The sequence below is a fragment of the Anomalospiza imberbis genome, chromosome 22 (genome assembly GCF_031753505.1).
Source record: "Anomalospiza imberbis isolate Cuckoo-Finch-1a 21T00152 chromosome 22, ASM3175350v1, whole genome shotgun sequence".
Classification (NCBI taxonomy): domain Eukaryota; kingdom Metazoa; phylum Chordata; class Aves; order Passeriformes; family Viduidae; genus Anomalospiza; species Anomalospiza imberbis.
In genome coordinates this window covers 1,179,468-1,199,743 of record NC_089702.1, presented here as the reverse complement: position 1 = coordinate 1,199,743, position 20,276 = coordinate 1,179,468, and the positions used below count along the sequence as shown (strand labels likewise).

Genomic DNA, 20,276 nt, shown 5'->3' with positions numbered 1-20,276 from the left:
TGGTGCCAAAAACCCAAACAGCGACTGACTGGAGGAGATGGAAATTAAGAATAATAAAATAAAATAAAGTAAAATAAAATAAAATAAAAGGTTGGAGAGGTCAAAATGTGAACAGAAAGGGAAAAAATCAGCCAGTCTAAGAGTCAGCATGAAGGCAAAATATTTCCTGATAAAACAGAATCCTTTTACAAAATATAAATTTTGTAAGAAAAATGTGGAGAGGGAAATGGAGACAGAGGGGAGAGGAAAAATAAAGATGAGCAGGACAGAGATGCAGAAGCTTACACTGCCCAAATGGCATTAAAACTTACTGGAAACCTCACCAGAAAATGGAACATGCCGGAATACACCATGCTCCGCCCCCCAGGACTTTGGGACCGAGGAGGAAGCTCCCACTGGGCTGTTCCAGAGGGCCAGGCTGTCCCACCTCGCGTGGGGAACCAGAGCTCAGCGCTGCTGCAGCACAGGCACAGCTGGAGTCGGCCCCGCCGGTCACCTGCTCCTCCTACCAGCGCAGGTGGGGAGGGAGGAAACATTTAAAATCTAAGTCTATCTGCAAACAAGAGCATGCAAGTCAGGCTCCAGGGAAACCTGCGCCGTCCCCTTCGCCGAGAGCGGCCGGCCGGGCCCGGAGCTGCGCCGACAGCTCCAGCCCGCAGGAAAATCATCGCGGAGCTGCTTCGAGGGGGTCGAGGCCTTGAGGATGGAAAATAAACCAGCAGTCTGTACATTTTGGGTTTGTTTGGTTCAGTACAAATGGAATCGAGGTGGCTGCTCAGACACCGCCAGCACGTCTCCGATTTCAGGGCGGAGGAGATGAAACAAACTGGTTTTGGGCACCTACTGGTAACAAAACGCTGTCCCTGCTGAACTCTGCCGTCCCTCAGGAAGTGGAAAGCACATGTTTAGGTAGTGTAAGCCTTTTTCCTTTTATTTAGAATACCCTCTTTGTTTAAACAATATTCCCCCCCCAGATACAAAGTTCGGCCAGTAAAGATTACATGGAAACTGGAACACGCATCGTCTGGAATACAAGATGCACCGGATGAGGAAGTTTAAAAACTTTCCGAGCGAAAAGTAGAACAAAGAAGAAAAAAAAAGTCTCCTAACATTTTCCCAAAGGTTTCACTCTCCTGTCACACACACTCTCCAAATGACAGCTAGCAAATTCAACTCTGCAAAGAGAAAACAGAGCCACGTCACTCGACGGGAGAGGGAACGAGGCTCAGGGACACGGCGGGGCCCGGCGGCGACTCCGGAGCTCTGCAGCCCCCAGGGAGGCCCCACTCACCTATGTCAACTTCTTGGCTTTGTTGTAGAGCGAATCCACTACTTTGCTCATGTTCTGAATCGTCTCGAGGGCAGCCTCGTAAGTTTTGTCTACGGGGGGTTCGTCAAAGATGATCAGGACACCCTCGCCCTGGTCAAGGATTCCTGTGGGCACAAGCTGCTGTTAGCACTGGGATGCTCGATGGATCACAGCTTCCAGACAGCAGGAATTTAGGGATCTACCCCAGGAACACCCAATCAGCTGTGCAGGGTTTGGGAAGGGTTCACATGTTGGGCTGGACTGGCTGATTTTGGTCAGGACTGGTTTAGCATTCCCAGAAAAAAATACATCCCAGAGAAGAGCCTGAGAAGCCATCCAGGAGACGAGCCTTCCTGCCCATTGCCTACCATCTCCCTGCCTCCTCAGGCCCTGTGCCCAGCAGGATGGCTCAGCACAGCTGGTTTATCCTGCAGCTGTGCCCAGGTGCCAGGGGCTGTCCCCCCACAGCGCCCAACGTGCTGCTCCCAGGCATTCCCCTGGCTCAGCCACATCCAGGGACAACAGAACCAAGAGCACAGCTGGTTCCTTGAGGGGTTATTGGGGCAGCAGCCTGCTGTGGGCCCAGCCAAGCCACAGCACCCCACTGGGCCATGGGGCGTCCCCACGGAACGCTCGGGACACAAACAGCTGGGAAAGGTGACCACACCCCTGGGCAGCTCCAAGAGGGAGAGCCCAGCCTGGCCAGACAGCCCAGCTGGGGGTCCCACACTGTCCCTGGATGCTGTCACAGCAAGAAGGACCCAGCAGCATTTCTGAAATTAACCCTTGGGTTAAGGAAGCCAGATGGAACAGCAGGAAGAGCTTTCCTGACTGCCACTCCTGACTGTCCCCTCCAACGGAGCAGCAGGAACAGCATTCCTGTCACTCCTGTCACCTGTGATAGACAGCAGGAACAGCATTCCTGTCACTCCTGTCACCTGTGATAGACAGCAGGAACAGCATTCCTGTCACTCCTGACTGTCACCTGTGATAGACAGCAGGAACAGCATTCCTGTCACTCCTGACTGTCACCTGCACACTTGCTGCCTGAGCAGGACCCCCAGGTTCAGAGGAGGAGGGGGAGTCCAGCCACAGCTCGTGCAAACACGGGGCAGTCAGAGCTGAGGGATGCAGAGACTCACCATGAAACTTCTTGTCCAAGATCATCTGTGACAATTTCCTTTCTACCTCAGCCTGAAATTGAAGCAGAAAAATTAAAAGTCTCCCAGAATACATAAAAACACATAAATTTTACTGCTGCACACTTGACAGCCTGGTGGGACATGAGCACTGCTCAGCAGCAGCTGCTCCTCCCCGAGCATGGCTTGGACACCACCACCTGCTGGAGATGCCTCAGAAAATTGGGGAGCAGCTGTTAATGAGGGAGCAGCAGGATGTCCCTTGTCCCACAGGTGACACTGTATCTGTCACTTCACACAGGCTTTATCCGTGGGGGTTCTGGAACTTTCTAACTCAGTTCAGCAAGGATTGAGACAAGAGTTGGCCAAGCTCTATTTAATCCCCGCAGGACCCAGCTGCGCTCCTGCCCAGCAGCTGGAAGGCCCACAGGAGGCAGCTCCTCTCTGGGCAGAGGGGGCGCAGAGCAGCTCTCAGTCTGAATATTATGGATGTGTTAAACACCACGAGCTAGTCTGGGAACAGACTGTGTGCCAGCAAAGATTTAGGTTGGATATTAGAGAAAATTTCTTTGTGGAAAGCCTTGTCCAGCCCAGGGCAGAGCTGAAATCACCAGATTTAACAGATTTGTGGATGTGGCACTTGAGGACATGAGTGGTTTTGGCAGTGCTGGGGGAATATCTGGACTCAGTGATCTCGGAGGCCTTTTCCAACCTGAATGATTCAGTGATTCTGTCACCACAAAGGCTGAGCTCAGCTCACTTCCCAACCTCTGGCCTTAATGGCAGTACAAGACAACAGCACTGGGGTGCAACCGCCTGGGATTACAGTGGATTTTCCTAAAACTGAATCTGTCTGGGATTATCTGTAAAGCAGTTACTGCATAGTCAGTGTGACAGACACATCCCTAATGCCACTGCAGGGTGATTAGCTGGATCCTGGATCTTAAGGGTCTCAGTAAGGTTCCCTTGGGAACACTCAGGGGATTAAACACAGGGCACAGGGGAAGACTGAGCTGGTCACGACGTAGCAGAGGAAAATCTGCCTCCAATAAAAAGCAAGAGCCAAGACAGGGAGTAAAACCCATGGGGGAAGGGGACAGCACTGCAAAGTCTGGGGCACAGGAAGCCTCGATGCCTCCCAGGAGCTGCCTGTGTCAGAGTTCAGTTCCCAAGGGTGAGATTTGCCTGGAAATGCTATGGATCTCCTCTGTCACCCTTCATTTCAGTTCCCAGTGAGAAATGCAATTTAAGCCCAACTCCTCTGCCCTCTGAACACATGGCACTGATTTCTGGTGAGGTTCTTACCTTTGAGAGCTTGATGAGGCTGGATATGTGTTCAATCTATAAGAAAGACCAACATTTAGTTAATCTTTAGCTGCACTTTGGACACATAACACAGAGGTTTGGGGCTCTTCCATGGAACTGCTCAAGGGCCTGGAAATGCTCTGGCCTAAATATCTCCAGTGGTTTTCTCCACTCGGCAGCTTCAGGTCCTTCAGGTTTCATGTCTGATTTTAACTAAGATGGACTGGACCCCTAAAACCATTTCGCTCTGAAAGGTGAAATACCTCTTCTCCAAGACTATGGCACAGGGGCCTTCGAAGCCAAATGCTGTCACCTTCAGGGTTAAAAGCCAGTCACCTTGCAGGGAGCATGAGAGAAACAGGTGGAAAGGGCAATGACTCTGGAATGTGGTTTTCCAAAGGTCCCCTCAGCCTCCTCCTTATAATTTAACATGATGAACCCTGAGCTCTGAAAGTGCTGAGCAGCTCAGAGTAAGCATTCCATATGGGAACAATCCCCTCACCCCAGCAGCAGGGACAGGCACCAGCCTGTCCAGGTGCTGCTGGAAACATTTACCTGTACTCTGGAGAAGGGTTCGATGACTCTGATCAGGTTCTGTTCCAATAAATTATCATAGAGCTTGGCCAGGTGAGTGTTGATGATGGGGTCGTCCCTGAGCTCCACCTTGTAGTCTGTCAGAGCCTGCGGGGACATGGCAAGAGGAATTCTGGTAGCAACAGCTCCTCGAGGTCCTCTGAGGATGAGATCCCCTCCAAGCCTAGCCCAGTACCATGGTTAATCCAATCCCTAACTTAGCTAAAAAGCCAGCAGGTCATGACAGCCCAGCAGCCTCTCCAGCATCTTTTATCTTCACCCTGTGGGAGCTCAGTGAGCCCCAGAGCATAACAGGATTGGACCCTGACATGGGAATCCTCTCCCTGAGCTCTACAGCATTCCTGCTGAAACCTGGAAAAATTTTAGGAAGATACGCATCCCAGTGAACAGCATCTAAAGGAAAACTGCTTCTGATTTGGCTCTCCAAAAAAGAAAAAAAAAAAAAAAAGGTAAAAAGGAAAAAAAACTGGGTTCAAGCAAGTTTACCCCCCACGCACTGAAAACGCAACTGGTTGATTGTTGGGGGGTATTTCTTGATGCACTGTTGCCTTCTATCAATGTTTCCATGGTTTCTTGCTGTGAGATGTAACAGCTTCTACAAGTTTCCAATCCTGGCATTTCTGACTGGTTTTTGCCCAGCCAAGCTCCATCTTCTGTGTCCCTGACTCACCTTTTCAAAATCTGCCAGCGACCGGTTCTTGCTGGCCTGTGCCACGCATTTTAGTGCTTCTGTCTGTGGGGAAAAACCAGAGGAGGTTATTTTTTTCTGGATTCTCCTCTCAGGGTGAATATGCCAACTGTGCAGTACCCTGGGAACGTGCTTAAACAGCAAACCAGGAATGTTCCTTGTCACTGCCACAGGCAGAGGGAGAGCAGCTGCTGAGGGGAGAAGCAGCCAGGCAGCTGCAGGACATGACCTGAAACATCTCCACAGGGACAAAGCACACGGGTCTGACAGCACCAGCTGCAGGCTAGGAGCGAGTCTGATGCCCTTTTTAAGGGAAGTGCACATTTTGGCACTTGCTTAATGAACGTGGCCATTTTGGGGCCTCCAGCACAGCCACTTCTCTGCTGAATGACAGGGGCAGGGCAGCAGCTCCTATGGACACCCCACCATGGACAGCACCAGGGATGAGTCTTCTCTACAGCCCGTAACTGCTGAAATGAAGCAAAAGGCTCATTCCCAAACAAGCCCATTTACACCCCACAGTGGTAATCCCAGCAGGGAACAGCAGAACAGAGCCCAAGGTGGGGGACAGGACAAGAACAGCCTGGCGCCTCTGGCGCACAAGGCCCAGGCTTCTGCTGCCCCTCTTTTGAGATGGCCCCGAGCAGAGCCAGGAGCTGCACTCGATCCTTGTGGTCCTTTCCAACTCAGGATATTCCAGGATTGCCCCCAGGGCTGCTCTCTCCCTGCTCCCCCAGCAGGAATTGCTGGTCAGGGCTGGCTCAAAGCACAGTGTGGGCACAGCCAGGATCCCCTGCTCTGGGGAGGAGCCTCCAGCTGCCACTCAGGGCAAAGGGATGAGGCAGGATGGGGCTGGCCTACCTGATCCAGGAGGGATATCCCCACGTCAGACCTTTCCACGCACACGTTTGCTCACTGAGCTCTGCTAATTCCCAATCCCCTGTGGGCAGGGGAGCAGCAGCTCCTGCGTCACAGCAAAGCCCAGGCTGAGCACAGCCCCTGAGGGCAGCAGGATCCCAGCCTGGCCCAGCCCCTGGCACACCTGGAGGGTGGCCCTGCACCTTCTACAAGCACCCCGAGTTTAATTTGAGGGTGGCCTTCCCAGCCCGGCAGGTTCCCATGGCAGAATAAACAGGGGATTTCACACCTCCCTGACTGCCTGGCTCCCACCTTGCAGCCACCAGGGTCTCCACCTGCCGAGCTGCACTGCCAGGAATGGATTCTCAGGACTGGCTACAATGCACTAACTCCGATTTAAACACTGCAACAGCTAGTGAGAGTGGAGCCACAAGGACCTGACTGCATCAGGCAATTTGGAGCTGATGAAGAAAAGCAGGAAGGAGAAAAACAGGGAAAATGAAGCGAGCAGCCCAAATTCTCTGGTTGTGAAAATCACTGTAAAACCCTTTGAAGGCAACTGACTTCTGGCAATGGTAATTCATGGTAATTTAATCAGTTCTGCATCTCATTCAGGACACTCAGTAGTGATGGGTATTTTGGTATGAAAAGAGCAAAGTGTTTGACAAGAAGAATAAGCCAGCATTGAGGAAGGTAAGAGGAAGATAGAAAGGGTTAAGTTTCTATACCTGTCTTCCTGCATACCGCAGAGCAAGCTTCCCACTCACTAATGCTTGCACATCTTCTGGGCTGCAGAGGGAAGGCAGCAGAGCATTTATAGAGGAACATGGTCAGCTTAAACCCCAGAGCACCTCAAAAATCCCCAACTGATAGCAAAGGACTACAACCCAAATATCACCACATCAGGAGCACTGACCAGGTGATAAAAACAGTGCTTGAGCCCGTTAGTTCAGAGTCCCATAAACAAAAAGCCCTTCCCCTGGAAACACTGGAAGAGTTCTTCCCAGAACCATCTGCCACCTACCTGTTGAGCATGATTTTGCACAGCAGCATGTATTTCAAAGCAGTGATGGCTTTGGGGTTGTCAATTGAATCATTGCCCTCAAATGCCTCATAAAAATATGAATAGGCTGTTTTCCAGTCCTTCTCTTCTGCTGCGTGGATAATACCTGGGAGAGGCACAAACAGGTTATTCTGAGCATGACTGGGAGAGCACAGAACAATTTGGCTGTTCAGTGCTTTATCTATGACTTCAGTGAAGAGAAACCTTTCCTCCTGTGCCCCCCTTGCCTCACGTCTACCAGAAGAAAATCATCACCCTCTCTTACAAGGACATTTTTAGACAGACAAGCTTAGGGCACTTCAGGTAAGTGCCTGCAAACTGGGTCAGGAACAACATGTAATGGGCCAGGAGCACAGTGTGAGGCTGGAACTGCAGTACCTGGGGAGTTTATGGACCCTCCACCACGGGCAGCTATCAAAACTGGGCTGAAAACACCAGTGTCAGGAACAATGCCATTGCAGCTGATGCCACCTGAGGCAGAACTGGCGATATCCTGAGGCTCCACCACTTCCCACCTCAGAAAACACAACTATCAGACAACTGATGTGTCAGGATGAGTCCTGGGCGCTGTCCTGGTCCTGGAGGCCTCACCTGACTGCATGTCCAGCGCTGCCTGCAGCTTGGGGGGACAGTAGATGGCATTGGCCGTGGTGCGGGCTGAGGTTAAGGCTGCTCTTGCTTTTGGCAGATTGCTCAGGGCATGGTAAGTCTTGCTCTCTAGGAGCTGCACTTCCACCAGCAGTGCCTTGTCATCCATCTTCTTCAACTCCCGAAGCAGCTGGGAGCCTGGCAGAGGGCAAGGACAGGACTGTGACCTGCTCTGTATCATCAGCACCCACACAAACCACGCACAAAACATCACACAAAGCCTCTCCAGGGGCCACCCATCCTCCCCCAGCAGCCAGGGCTTTCAGGGAGGCACGCGAGGCTCACACAACCTGTCCTTCCAAGAAAAAGCAAGGGAGAGGGAATAATGGGGGGACAGTGCCAGTCCACAGCAGGAGGATGAAGCAGTTTTGTGTCAGAGGTGGGGTGTGGGCAGCAGAGTGCCCGGGAGGGGTTGGGCAGTTGTAATGGTCACTCTGGCACCCATGGCCAGGTGATCTCCCTCTCCTGCACAACTGCCCCCTTGGCATCATGGAGCATTCTCAAGAAACTCCTGAGAACGTGGGATGAGGAAGGAATGATTTTACATAGGACACCTGCAGGTCAGATTTAGGAGGCAGGAAGGGACATCCTAAGAAATGCCAGGACAAGCTCCCACATCATGGCCTTGTGAGGACAGAATGAGCCAGTCCTAGAGGAAACTTGTCTCCTTCTTTCCCCCACTGAAGAGGTAACTTAGGGTGAGCAGAGATGAAACCCTTGCTGTGCTCAGGAGCTGAAACTGCAGAACTGGGCAGAAACAAATGGATTCTCCCTGGAAACATCCCTGAGAGACTCTGCTTGCACCAGCTCCCCACAGCCATGGCCACAGCCACCACCTCAGCCACACAGGAGTGCTGTGCACAACACTGACATCCTGACAGAGCATCAGAGCCTGCCCTACAGGTACAGACCTTCCCAGCTCCCCAGGCTGTCCCACCACCAGCCAAGGGATTAAATTAATTAATCACAGCTTTGGAGTGTAGCCTCTGATCAGTTTAAACTTGAGTTCATTACCTATCCCAATGCAAACGAGTTTTAATTCCATCCTGAATTTCATGAACTCAACATTCTGATGAGATAAATGTCACCCAGGGGAGTCTGGACATGAGACAGGCTCGTGCCACCACACAGGTTAAGAAGTTCTGGGTCCCAGGTGAGCAGTTCAGGCTGTGTCCATGCAGCTGTCCCTCAGCCCTGGCAGAGCAGGCTGTGCAAACACCCCTCAGACAGCTTAAACCTCACAGCCTAAACCTCACAGCCTAAACCTCACTTGAACCTTAAATCTCAATTACAGCTTAAGCCTCACTTACAGCTCTGCAGTCATTTGCAAAATGAGCATTTTAAAAGCACCAGGGGAGCTGGAGGAGGTCCTGCTTTACTCTGCTTTGGGGCAGAGCAGGAGTTCACTGGTTCATTACCATCCCTTGGGTGGTGCAGGGGCAAATTCTTAAGACCTCAGCTAATGACACCCACAGAGGTTTTCCTGGTTTTACTGGGGCTGTGTTTGAGCAAACTGGAATAAAGCTCTTTTCTCCCTTCAGCCTCTGTGGCCACAGCAGAGTATTCCAGCAGGAGCCAAACCTTCAGCTGGATACAGCTCCCAAAATTATCTGCAATGAACAAATCACAGAATCCCAGAGTGGGTTGGGTTGGAAGGGGCCTTAAAGCTCATCTCATTCCACTCTCAAATGGGCAGGGACACCTTACAGGTTGCTCCAAGCCCCACCCAAACTGGCCATAGGCCCAGGTGAGATGGGTAAGGATGGTGAAACAGCAAGAACAAAGACACCTCTAAGAGCTGTTATAACCCAGCTACAGCAAAAGGTGCCAAAACTGCACCAGCACTGAGAAATTAAGACCCAAATCCTGCAAAACTTCTCAAGGAAAATGACACAGGTGATGGCTTTCCTTGCCAGGAGTAAATTAAAAGCAAAGATTTACCACCACCTAGTGGGAGCCTCACCTAGCTGCAGAGCTTCTTGGTACCTCTTGGTGTCGAAGTAGAGAGAGACCAGCCTCGCCTGGAGAACAGAAAAGGAACTGCTGTGAGGAAACCAAACAGATTTGTTTTGTAAAATGAAGCTTTGCATTCTTCTCTGCACAAACTTCACTACATTAATCTGCATTTGTCACTTTGTGTGGTCCAGTTGTGCTAGGCCTACTGCACAAGGAGTAAAACCCTGCATTTTTAAGAATTTCAGTGGAATGAATGCCCTCCCCTGACACAGAGAAAGATCTGAACAGCACACAAGTGCTCTACTTTTACAGGTATTAAATGTGACAAGGGGATGATGCTGCTCCCCATGTTTGGGATTGGGACTTACCTCCAGAGCCTGGCGTAGGAAAGTCCTCTTCTCTGATTTGGCCCATTCAATACACTCTAAACACAGGTCAACCTTAATTAAAGGGAGCAGAAAGGAGTCAATTCTAGACATTTTCTTTGTCAGTGCCCACCCCATATGCCTCCCAACACCACCAGAGGTGTCAAATGGAGACATATGGGGTAGGCAGTAATGCTTTCCCAGAGTTTAAACCCACAGTCATGGTGTATTTTCAATAAAGAAAAATAAATTTCATGTGCTTTAGGGCCTAGATAGATCATGTAACCTGTATAAAGCAGCAGAGATGCTGGGCTCTGCTCTGGGGCCCTCATCCATCATTTCAAAGCACAGCAAAGAAACTCAGAATCTTCCCATCTTTTTCAGGCTGAGACTCCCTTGATGGATAAAGCAGAACTGCTCCATCTCAGATATTACTGTATCTTATCTGGCCCACAATACACAGTAAGTCATCCTGTGGTGCCAGGCTCAGGAATACCTCTTCCCAAAACCTCTGGATTGCAGCTCAACACTGCCGGCCTTGTCAGCTCCTCCTCACTGCTTATTAAATGTGAACATTTTATGAAAAGCCATTATGAAGGCTCAATTTATTACAGGGTGATAGCTGGAGCATTAGGAGCTGGAGAAATCTCCAATTTCACTGCTTTGCTGGGCTCCTGGGAGCATTCTGGATGTGAGCTACCCTGAGGAAGCAGACAATCCTCAGAACATTTCTGAAAGGATTTGAGATTGCTGCATCAAGGACCTCACAGGTTGATGTCATCTTTCCCTAAGGTTTTGGGGTTGGCTTCAGAATATGCTCTAAAATGACTATTTTCACTGACTTTTTATTATTTTCATCACCATTACTCCAACCTGTACCTCCTCTGCAACTGCAATTGAATATTGTCCTTCACACCAAATTACCCTGATAAAAGCCTGTAGCTGCTCCTTTTCTCCTGACACTTTTGGGAGTTCCTCCTTCTCACCTGAACATCCCACCCCATTTCCCCTGACCTCATCTGCTAAAGAAAGAGGGGGAACACATTCTGTCACCATTCCTCACCCACAAGCCACAAGGACTGAGCAGCAAACAAGGGACATTGGCTGGGTTATCTGCACCAGAGGATGACAGCTCTAGTTTGGCTAATTTTGTGCTAATTTGGCTAATGAGAACGTCACCTGCCCCTCAGCAGGGCAGAACCTCTCCAGCCTGCAGTCTGGCACTCCTGGAGTGCAGGTTTCATGTGGGTTTTGTCCCTAACCTGCTGCTCAGACCCCTCCTGTGCCAGCACAGCCCTCTGCAGGGCAGCACAGCCTGGAAGCTCTGCCAGGGTGTTCCTGTCCTTATCCTGCTCCCAAAAAACCAACAACTGGGGAAAAAAAGAAAACCTAAACTGTATCCTATGGAGCTGATGAGAATGGAGTGAATCCTAACTGGGCACTATCTTAGACTGCCTCAGGTTTTCTGCTGGGGGAGCTCATCCACTGAAGCAGGTGACACCTGGTAGCTGCCAAACCCTTTTCACTCCCGCTTCAGGAGTAGCTTTTGTGTCTCTGTGCAGTGAAACACCCATCACAGGTGTGTCCACCTGCAATCCTGACCAGCTCCTGGACAGCCCCTGAGCAGTGGCTCCTCCAGTTCTGTGCCATCCCACACCACCTCCACCATTCCTGCTCCAAGCTCTCTGGGAACACATTCCCAACACTGATCACTACAAAATACTCCCAAGGCTGCACCTACAATCACTGAGGTTGGAAAAGCCCTCTGAGATCACTGAGTCCAACCATTCCCCCAGCACTGCCAAGGCTACCACTGACCCATGTCCCAAGTGCCACATCCACACAGCTTTTAAATCCTTCCAGGGGCAGACACTCCACCACTGCCCTGGGCAGCTGTGCCAGGGCTGGACAACCCATTCAGTACATGAATTTTCCCTAATCTCCAATCTAAACCTCCCCTGGCACAACCTGAGGAAGCAACATGAATCTAAGACAAATGCCCATGGTGGGAATCACCCCTAAACTGCAGCAGGGAGAGGCTTGCAGAAAACCATGGTTATAAATTCAATTATCTGATGTTTTATTTATAAAATACATCCAAATGCATTAAAACTCCGCTTCCTGACATGAATAATTCTTCAGTGAGAAGCAAACTAGGTCAGATAATGGAGTTGCAGGCTTTTGAGGAACAGCCTGGTGCTGGAGCTGCAGCCTCACCTCCTGTCCCGTGGCTGCCTCCATGTCCAGGAAGAGGTCGAGCAGGGAGCGGACCAGGCGCGCGGCCTTGGCCTTGCTGATGGAGTTCAGGAAGGGCCGGACGTACTTCAGGAGTCCTCCCAGCTCTGCAAAAACCCCAGAACATGAGATGCAACCCCCCAGCCAAGAGCTGCACCCAGCGGGAGCAGCCACACACAGCATGCACCAGCAGGATTTGTCCCACCAAACATTTCCCAGGTGGTTTTTCGGCATCGTCCACAGACCAGAGCGACAAATGCCACCTGCAGGGCAGCCTGGAGCAAACAGGGGACTGCACTGGGACTGGGGGCTCCAGCCTCAGCCCAGCACTGCCTGCCACTGCAGCTCCCCACTTAGCACCAGCTGTAACGGCCTCACCATTAAAATGTAAGGATCTGCTAAATGCTTTGAGATTTTTCTATAACATGAGGGATGGAGTTTATAATTTAGGTTACTCACAGTTTCATGCTTTAATCTGTCCCACCCAGCCAAGCCCAGGATGTTGGATCCACCTTGTGCTCCACCACTGCTGAAAATCATAGTCCTTAACACTCCAACTCCACCTTTATCTGATCAGCTCTGACCTCATTTAACTACATTTCTGCTTCTAAGTCTCCTCATTAATTCACAGTTATAAAACCTGTCTTTATAAGAGGTGGAAAAAGGAAATGTCTTTTTTTTATGGAGAAACACTGAAGTGTCATAGCCAGGGAGCAGAGGAATGTGGCAGCCACAGCACAGCAGCTCCAGCACTCAGAGCCGTTAAGGAATGCTGGAGTGGTGGAACTGCAGAGCACAAGAAGTCTCCTACTACAAACACCACGTGGTTTTGGGGAGGTCCTGGACAGGGCTGCTCCCAGTTTGGGAAGATGATCCTGCAGGGGCAGGGTTCAGTGCTGACTCATCAGCACCAGGTCTGCACACTGAAATCACAGCTCCCTGCCCCAGATTTCCAAGTCTCACCCAAATATCAGGTGGATCTCACACTACTGTGTTTACAAGATTCCACAGAAAAGCAAAATCAAAACAAAGCTGGTAATGACTAATTCAGAAATCTTCTACACCAAACTGGTACTGAATCAAAACTAAAATAAGAGATTAGTCTAATTTTATTTCAATTAGTATATGGAGGAGTATCAGGAGAATTTCAGTTTGGAAGGATTCCAATAAAAACAAATGTAAACAAGGGTTCTTCTGTATTTCATTTAGCAGTAGTGCTAAAGAATGCTAATGCTAATTGTTACAACATCTTATTAATATCTAAAAATGATTCTTCATATTTTTGATTTTTTAACCTATTTACTCTAAGTTTAATCAAGCCTGATACACCTCATTTATCACACCCTTAACATGAAGAATTCACTTTTTCCAATCACTCATAGTGATCATAGAATCCCAAAATGGTTTGGGTGGGAAGGGACCTCAAAGCCCACCCAGTGCCACACCTCCCACTATCCCAGGCTGCTCCAAGCCCTGTCCAACCTGGCCTTGGGCACTGCCAGGGATCCAGGGGCAGCCACAGCTGCTCTGGGCACCCTGTGCCAGGGCCTGCCCACCCTCCCAGGGAACAATTCCCAATTCCCAATATCCCATCCAGCCCTGCCCTCTGGCAGAGGGAGCCATTCCCTGAGACCTGTCCAAGTCCCTCTCCATCTCCTGGAGCCCATTAAGGCACTGGAAGGTTTCTAAACAGCCAAAGTGCAGATTTAGAACTAACAGAACTTAACTCAAGTGTGATCCTCAGCTTTAGTTCCCAAACTGCAGGGCAGGAGATCCTGACCCCAGCAAAGCACCTGGACTCAGTACAAGAACACCACAGGATGCTCTGACTGCCACACCTACTTCCAGAAAAGTTTGATTTTCTCTCTGCTAGAGCATAAACAGGCAGCTTTTTCTACACTTAAGGTGCAGCTACTTCCACATCTCAGATTGCAACCTGCAGGCAGTCATCACTCCACAAGGAACCTGCTGCTCCATGACTTATTGAGGCTCTCCAAGACCCATCACCTCTCAAGCACTACCAGGTACCCTCCTCCTGTGCATCCCTGCCTCCCCCAGCTCCTCAGGACCAGTGGGTTCAGTGCCAAACACACTCTTCCCCATGGGAACTGCAGAACAAAGGAGGAAAACTCCAGTGGAACACACTGCACTGTTTATCATCCCATTGATGGGCTCCAGAGCTGCCCCAGAAGTTCCCAGAAAGCAGATCCCTAGTCAACAGCTGGAATGCAGCTGTGCATTCTGCAAACTCCACATTCAGCCAGGCAGGCTCAAAGTTCCCACAGAAATTTCTCTCTTCTACCAATGTAACCATCAGCTATTTTTAGGATTTTATTTTTCTAAAGAAAATGCAATGCCTGGTAAAAGGGTGGGATTGACAGCTCTGCAGGAGTGATGAGCAGCAGCTCTGGAAAATGAAGCCTGCAGCTCATCCTCAGGGAAGTGCTTCCACCAGCTAACACTGCACATATCCAAATTCCCAATCCCAGTTATTCCAACCCTACAGTTCTGTGAAATGCTATAAAAATCTGGAACTGTCACAAAGAAAAGTAATCAGTCTACAAGTTTATCTGCTTGATAAAGATTAAGGCTCGAAGGGGGTCACTTGTATCATTGCTATTTTTGTAAACAAAGGCTGCAGTTCAGTAGAGTCACAGAATCACAGGATGGTGTGGGCTGGAAGGGACCTCAAAGCCCACCCAGTGCCACCCCTGCCATGGCAGGGACACCTTCCACTGTCCCAGCCTGCTCCAAACCCTGTCCAACCTGGCCTTGGGCACTGCCAGGGATCCAAGGGCACCACAGCTGCTCTGGGCACCTGTGCCAGGGCCTGCCCACCCTCCCAGGGAACAATTCCCAATTCCCAATATCCCATTCAGCCCTGCCCTCTGGCAGTGGGAGCCATTCCCTGGGACCTGCCCAAGTCCCTCTCCTGCTCCTGCAGCCCGTTAAGGCACTGGAAGGTTTCTAAACATCCAAAGTGCAGATTTAGAACAAACAGAACTTAATTTATCCACCTGCAGGGAGAGTGCAGCCACCACCTCTTTGAGCACTGGAACCCCTCAAACCTGTCCAAGAAGTTCCACTGGCTAAAACCAAACTGTGTGCAGTGAAAGCCACAGGATGACGTCCCAGTGTCTGCCCAGCACTGGGGGCTCTGGCAGCAGCTGTGCCTGCTGATGGTGCTGCTGCCCCTGACCTGTCACTCCTACCCAGAGAGCTGACAGGGGGACAGTGCCCTTCTCACAGCTCCAGCACCACCCTAAGCCAGGGTACCGTGCTCTTCATCTCCCAGTTCCACAACTCCAGAAAACACCTCCAGGTCCTGCTGATCTCCCTCTGAGCTGCACACACACAACTGGCTTCTGAATGGCACTAAGTCCATTTTCTTCCCTCCAGAAAACACTCACTCTGCAGTTATTGGTACCTTAAATAGACCACAAATACATTCCATGTTTGCCCCCCTCACAGCCCTCAGTTTGATGAGTTAACAGTGTTATTTTAAATTCCTTGGCCTTCACCTTGAAAGAAAATAAATCTATCAATTACCACCCTCTGGGAAAACCCTGGAGCTCTTTATCCTTGTGCCAAACTTCAGCTTAAACTCAACACTGCCCCAAGCTCTGCAGAGCTGAGGAGGCCACAAGAACTCTGCCCTCAGTTCTGCTCACCAGCAGCACATCCACACTGACCTGAAGAGAGTCTGATTTCCCCCTTTTTACCCAAACACACACATCTCCCCTGCTGCAGGGCCCAGCCATGTTTGGTGATTTCTGGTGAGCAAACACCAGGGTGCAAAGGGCACTGGCACAGCACAGACACCCACCCTGAGCTCCTGACTTCAGCCAGGAAAGGGGCACTTGCACAGCAGCTCCCCCTGTCCTGCAGGAGCAGGAAAACCCTGTTCTGGAGGGGTTTATTTTTCCCCAGGGACCCTAAAAGCAGCCCCCAGCAGGAATAAGGGGTGGACACCTGAGTGAGGTGACAAGAACAGCACCTCTCAGGACCAGTCACCCACTGTCCCCAGCCCTGTCCAAGTGCCATCCACAGTGGGATCAGGGCTGGAATGCTCATTCCAGCACAGGGCAGTAACATGGCCCAGCCCAGCAGGAGCTTCCCAAGCCCAGTGGGACACCAAGGGACATTTCACAATAGAGACAAACTGTGACCTGGAGCTGTGGCTGAACAGTCAGGAACTTTCCATGAGCTATTCTGAAGTCAGGCCTGGTGTCCCTTCCAGTGGGATTGAACCTGCTGCTGGGTGCTTTCCCCACCCTGTGCCAGACTTGCAAGTAAACATTTCCACTGCCCAGGGCTGCAGCCCAAGCACAGAACACTCTGGGCATGGACACAGAGTGTCCTGATGTGCTCCAGGGGAAAGGCACAGCCCTCGACTGCAAAACAACCAACTGCTGCCTTGAGCTCTCCAGGAAACAGGAGACAGGAACAGACTCAAAATCATCATTGAACAGAGAACTCGACTCCATCCCTGTCCCCTCACACACTCACAATAGAGGGACTGTCCCCTGCAGAGCTGGACAGGGGCTGCTGATGTAATGGCCAGCAGATAAATCAACTGACTGTGAGAGGAGCTGCTGGTGAGAGAGTATTTTATGGGACAAACTCTCCTGTTTGAAACCAACCAGGAGACACCTCTCATCCCAAACAGAAGAACTGAGCAAAACTTTAGTCACCCATACTGAAACAGCCCCACGTCAAAGGGCCACAGACTGAACTGTGCATTCTTTGGAACACTAGGCAAGCAACACCAGATTATTATTTATGTTCTTTATTTGATTTTTAGTCTCTGTCCTGTCTCCGAGAGAACATTTTCTGCCAAAAGCTGTCTTTCCAGCTATCCCACTATGTAGGGAGACTAAATGCATTGGCTGCAGGATCTCCTGCCTGTTACCTCAGTTCCTGACTTCAAGCTCACCTTCTGCCTGCCCAGTCTTGGCCAGCAGTGACCCCAGCTCCAGGATGCTCTGCTCTTTGACTTGCACTGCTTCCTCATCGTTTTCCTGGACATCACGTTTCACTGGGAAGAAAAAGAGCAGGAAAGTTGCCTTTAGTGGTGTTTCAGGTGGAAAACCATCCCTGCTGGTCAGCTCCTGGAGAGGTGCCCAGAGCAGGACCTGCTCCAACAGGCACCAGGGAGATCAGCCTGGCCCAAGAAGTCTGGGAAGTTTAAATCCAGTGCAGGGAAGCTTACAGTGCTTTGTCTGTGCTCCACAGGGGCTTTACCAGTCCACAGACCCCCCTGCTCACTCCAGCTCCAGGTTTGAACAATCTCAGCTTGTCCAGCTGTGCAAGCATCACTTAGAACCAGCACCACACACCAGAGCACACTGGAGCCACAGAACCAAATAAGACATTTAATGGCATTTCTGGGGTTGGATACTCCACTCTGGGGCTGCTGATGTTGCTGCTTTGTGTATTAAGCTGAGATCCCATGGACAAAGTGCAGCACAAGCAAAGTGCGGTGGGTACACCTCTCCCCACTCTGGTGTCTCACCTGCTGCCCGTGCTGAGTCCTGGCAGTGCCAGCACCCTCTGCTCCAGGGAGCGACTCTGCTCTGAGGCAGATAAAGGGACAAGCGACAGCCAGCAGCACAAGCCGAGCGCGCACAGCAGCAGCTCCATGCGAGTTATCCACCACACAGTGCCCTTCCCTCCCCGCCACCACCCCAGCACAGGGAGCTGCTCCAGCTTCCACACAAACAGAGCCAAAACCCCGGCTCTAGGGAACTGCAACTGTGGCTCTCATCCCCGGCAACTCCCTACCAAAAGCGAGGGAACTTTGATCTCAAGGAGAAAAGTATCACAGCAACATTGTCCGGGCCACTCCTGATGCTCGCCACCCACACCAGGGGCTGTGAGTCCTGACTGAGCCCGACCCCTGAGAGCGGCACCTCCTGCTGAACAAAACACTGCGGGAACAACCAACAGCTCCGAGAGCCCTGGCAGCACCCCCGGGGCCAACGGGGCCACTCGGAAAACTTCTCCCGACACAGCGGGGTGACAGCGGGGTGACAGCGGGGTGACAGCGGGGTGACAGCGGGGTGACAGCGGGGTGACAGCAGGGTGACAGCAGGGTGACAGCGGGGTGACAGCGGGGTGACAGCATCTCTGCGGAGGCCAGCGCACAGCACCCGAACCAAGAACTTCTCTGTGCGCGCCGGCTGCGAGGGCCGCACGCCCCAGCCCGCTCGGGGTGCCCACACCGGCTCCACACCACCGCCCGCTCCCCGGCAGCGCAGCCCGAAGGGCCCGGGCTGGGTCACGGAGAAGCGAACCCGAGGGAACTCCTCCGGCGGGGAGCGGAGCCCGGCCGCGGCACCGGGAAACCTCCCCGGCTCCGTGCGAGCCGGCACCGGCGGAACGGCGGCGCTGCGGGAGGAAACATCGCTGCCGGCGGAGCGGTCCCGGCCCGGGGCACGGCCGGAGCGGGCCGGGACACCGCGCCCCAAACCCGCCGCGAACCGCCCCGACACCCCGCGCTACCGGCACCGCCAGGGCCCCGCACACGCCGATCGGGGATCCCGGGCCGGCAGGTTCATTCCAGCCGGACGGGAAGGAGCGGCCGGCCCGGCTCCGGGGCTGCTCTGAGAGGCTCCGCGGACATGCACCGGGCACCGGCCCCGCCGCCGGGCTCCCGGAGCGCGGTCCCCGCTCCACCCCGCACCGACAGCTCCTGCCGCCCGTGCCCCCACGTGCGGGGGCCGCCGCCGGTGCCGTCCCGGCGCGGTGCAGCGCCGCGGGGCCGGGCCCAGGCCGCGCTCCCGCCGGGCGCGCACGGTGAGTCAGCAGCGGCGGCGGCGCGGGGCTCCGCGCGACGCGGGCGGCGGCGGGGCCCGGGCGGCGCGGGCGGCGGGCCGGCGCTCACCGATGGAGTGCAGGATGCCGATGGAGGCCTCGCGGTCGGTGGAGAGCAGGGACTGCGCGCGCTGCAGCTCCAGCACCGCCGCCGCCGCCATCTTGCCGCTCCTCCGCCTCGCCGCCAGCACGGAAGCGGCGCCGCGGCCACGCCCCTTCCGCGCGCGCGGCATGCTGGGAACGGCAGTCCCGGCGCGCGGGCGGGGAAGGGGCGGGGACTGCGCAGGGGGCGGGGTTGGGGCGGGGAAAGCTGAACTACGCATGCTCCGCCTCAATGGGCGTGGTCGCAGTTGAGGGCGGGGCGCCGGGAAGGGGCGTGGCCTAAAAGTGTTTGTATTGCTGGGTGGGCGTGGCCTGTGTTGGGGCGTGGCGCGGAAGGGGCGGAGAAGGGAGGGGGAATGGGCGGTGACGTAAGGGGCGGGGCTCGGGGCGGGGCTCGGGGCGGGGCCTGCACCGGGCACATCGCGAGGACTGGGGCGTGGTCTGGGCTGGGGACGTGGCTTTGGCCAGGGGGCGTGGCAGGCAAATGGCGCGAGGGCCACGGGAGGGGGCGTGGTCCCGGGAAGGGGCGGGGCCTTTAAATAGCGGGAAGGCGCCGGGGACGTGGGCGTGGCCTATGTGAGGGGTGTCGTCATCGTGGGCGTGGCCGTTGGACGGGCGTGGTCGGTGGGCGTGTCCGCGGGTCTCGCTGTGTCTCTCGGGGGGCCCGCGGGCACAGCGGGTCCAGGGGCCCCGAGCGGGACCTGCGCGGGCTCCGGGGCACCGGGAAAGCCGCTGGGGCTGGGAGCGGGCGTGGGGGGTCCCACCCGGAACATCCCCCAGCCGCGGGTCCGGTGCTGGAGGGGGCCACGTCCTGCTGGGGGGTCCCCGAGGATCCACATCCCCACGGCCCCCTCAGCGCCCCGGACAGCCTCGGGAAGGGAGGAGAGCCCAGCAGGGCCATGGCACCTGTGGGGGACTCTGTCCCTGTGTCCCCGAGGAGGATCCTGTCCCCGACCCCACAAGCAGGGCGCTGTCCCCCTCCCACGGGCCGCACTCGGTGGGACAGGCCCTTCCCGTTGTGTTCCCCAGTGCTGAGCCCTCCCCTCCCGGCCCCTTTTCCTGCTCCAGGAGCGCTGCCGGCAGCAGGGGCTGGGCTGGGGGGGAAACCCGGCCCTGCCCCCTCCGCTGGTCAGAAAACAGCCCCCAAATCACCACTGAGCTCCCCAAACCCACCCACGGCCAAGCCCGTCCTGCTGTG

At 53.5% G+C, this 20,276-nt stretch overlaps 1 protein-coding gene across 1 annotated transcript; it reads right to left on the bottom strand.

Moving 5' to 3' along the window:
• Positions 1–910: 910 nt before the first annotated feature.
• On the bottom strand, positions 911–19,209 carry PSMD11 (proteasome 26S subunit, non-ATPase 11). The gene is made up of 14 exons (XM_068212177.1): positions 19,047–19,209; positions 17,097–17,198; positions 12,143–12,267; positions 9,929–10,000; positions 9,568–9,625; positions 7,548–7,742; positions 6,918–7,062; positions 6,622–6,682; positions 5,018–5,080; positions 4,309–4,434; positions 3,754–3,789; positions 2,452–2,503; positions 1,292–1,434; positions 911–1,175 (listed from the first exon to the last, which is right to left on the bottom strand). The coding sequence occupies exons 1-13, from the start codon at positions 19,207–19,209 to the stop codon at positions 1,292–1,294; spliced, it is 1,341 nt and encodes a 446-aa protein (XP_068068278.1). The 3' UTR covers positions 911–1,175.
• Between the last annotated feature and the right edge of the window lie 1,067 nt (positions 19,210–20,276).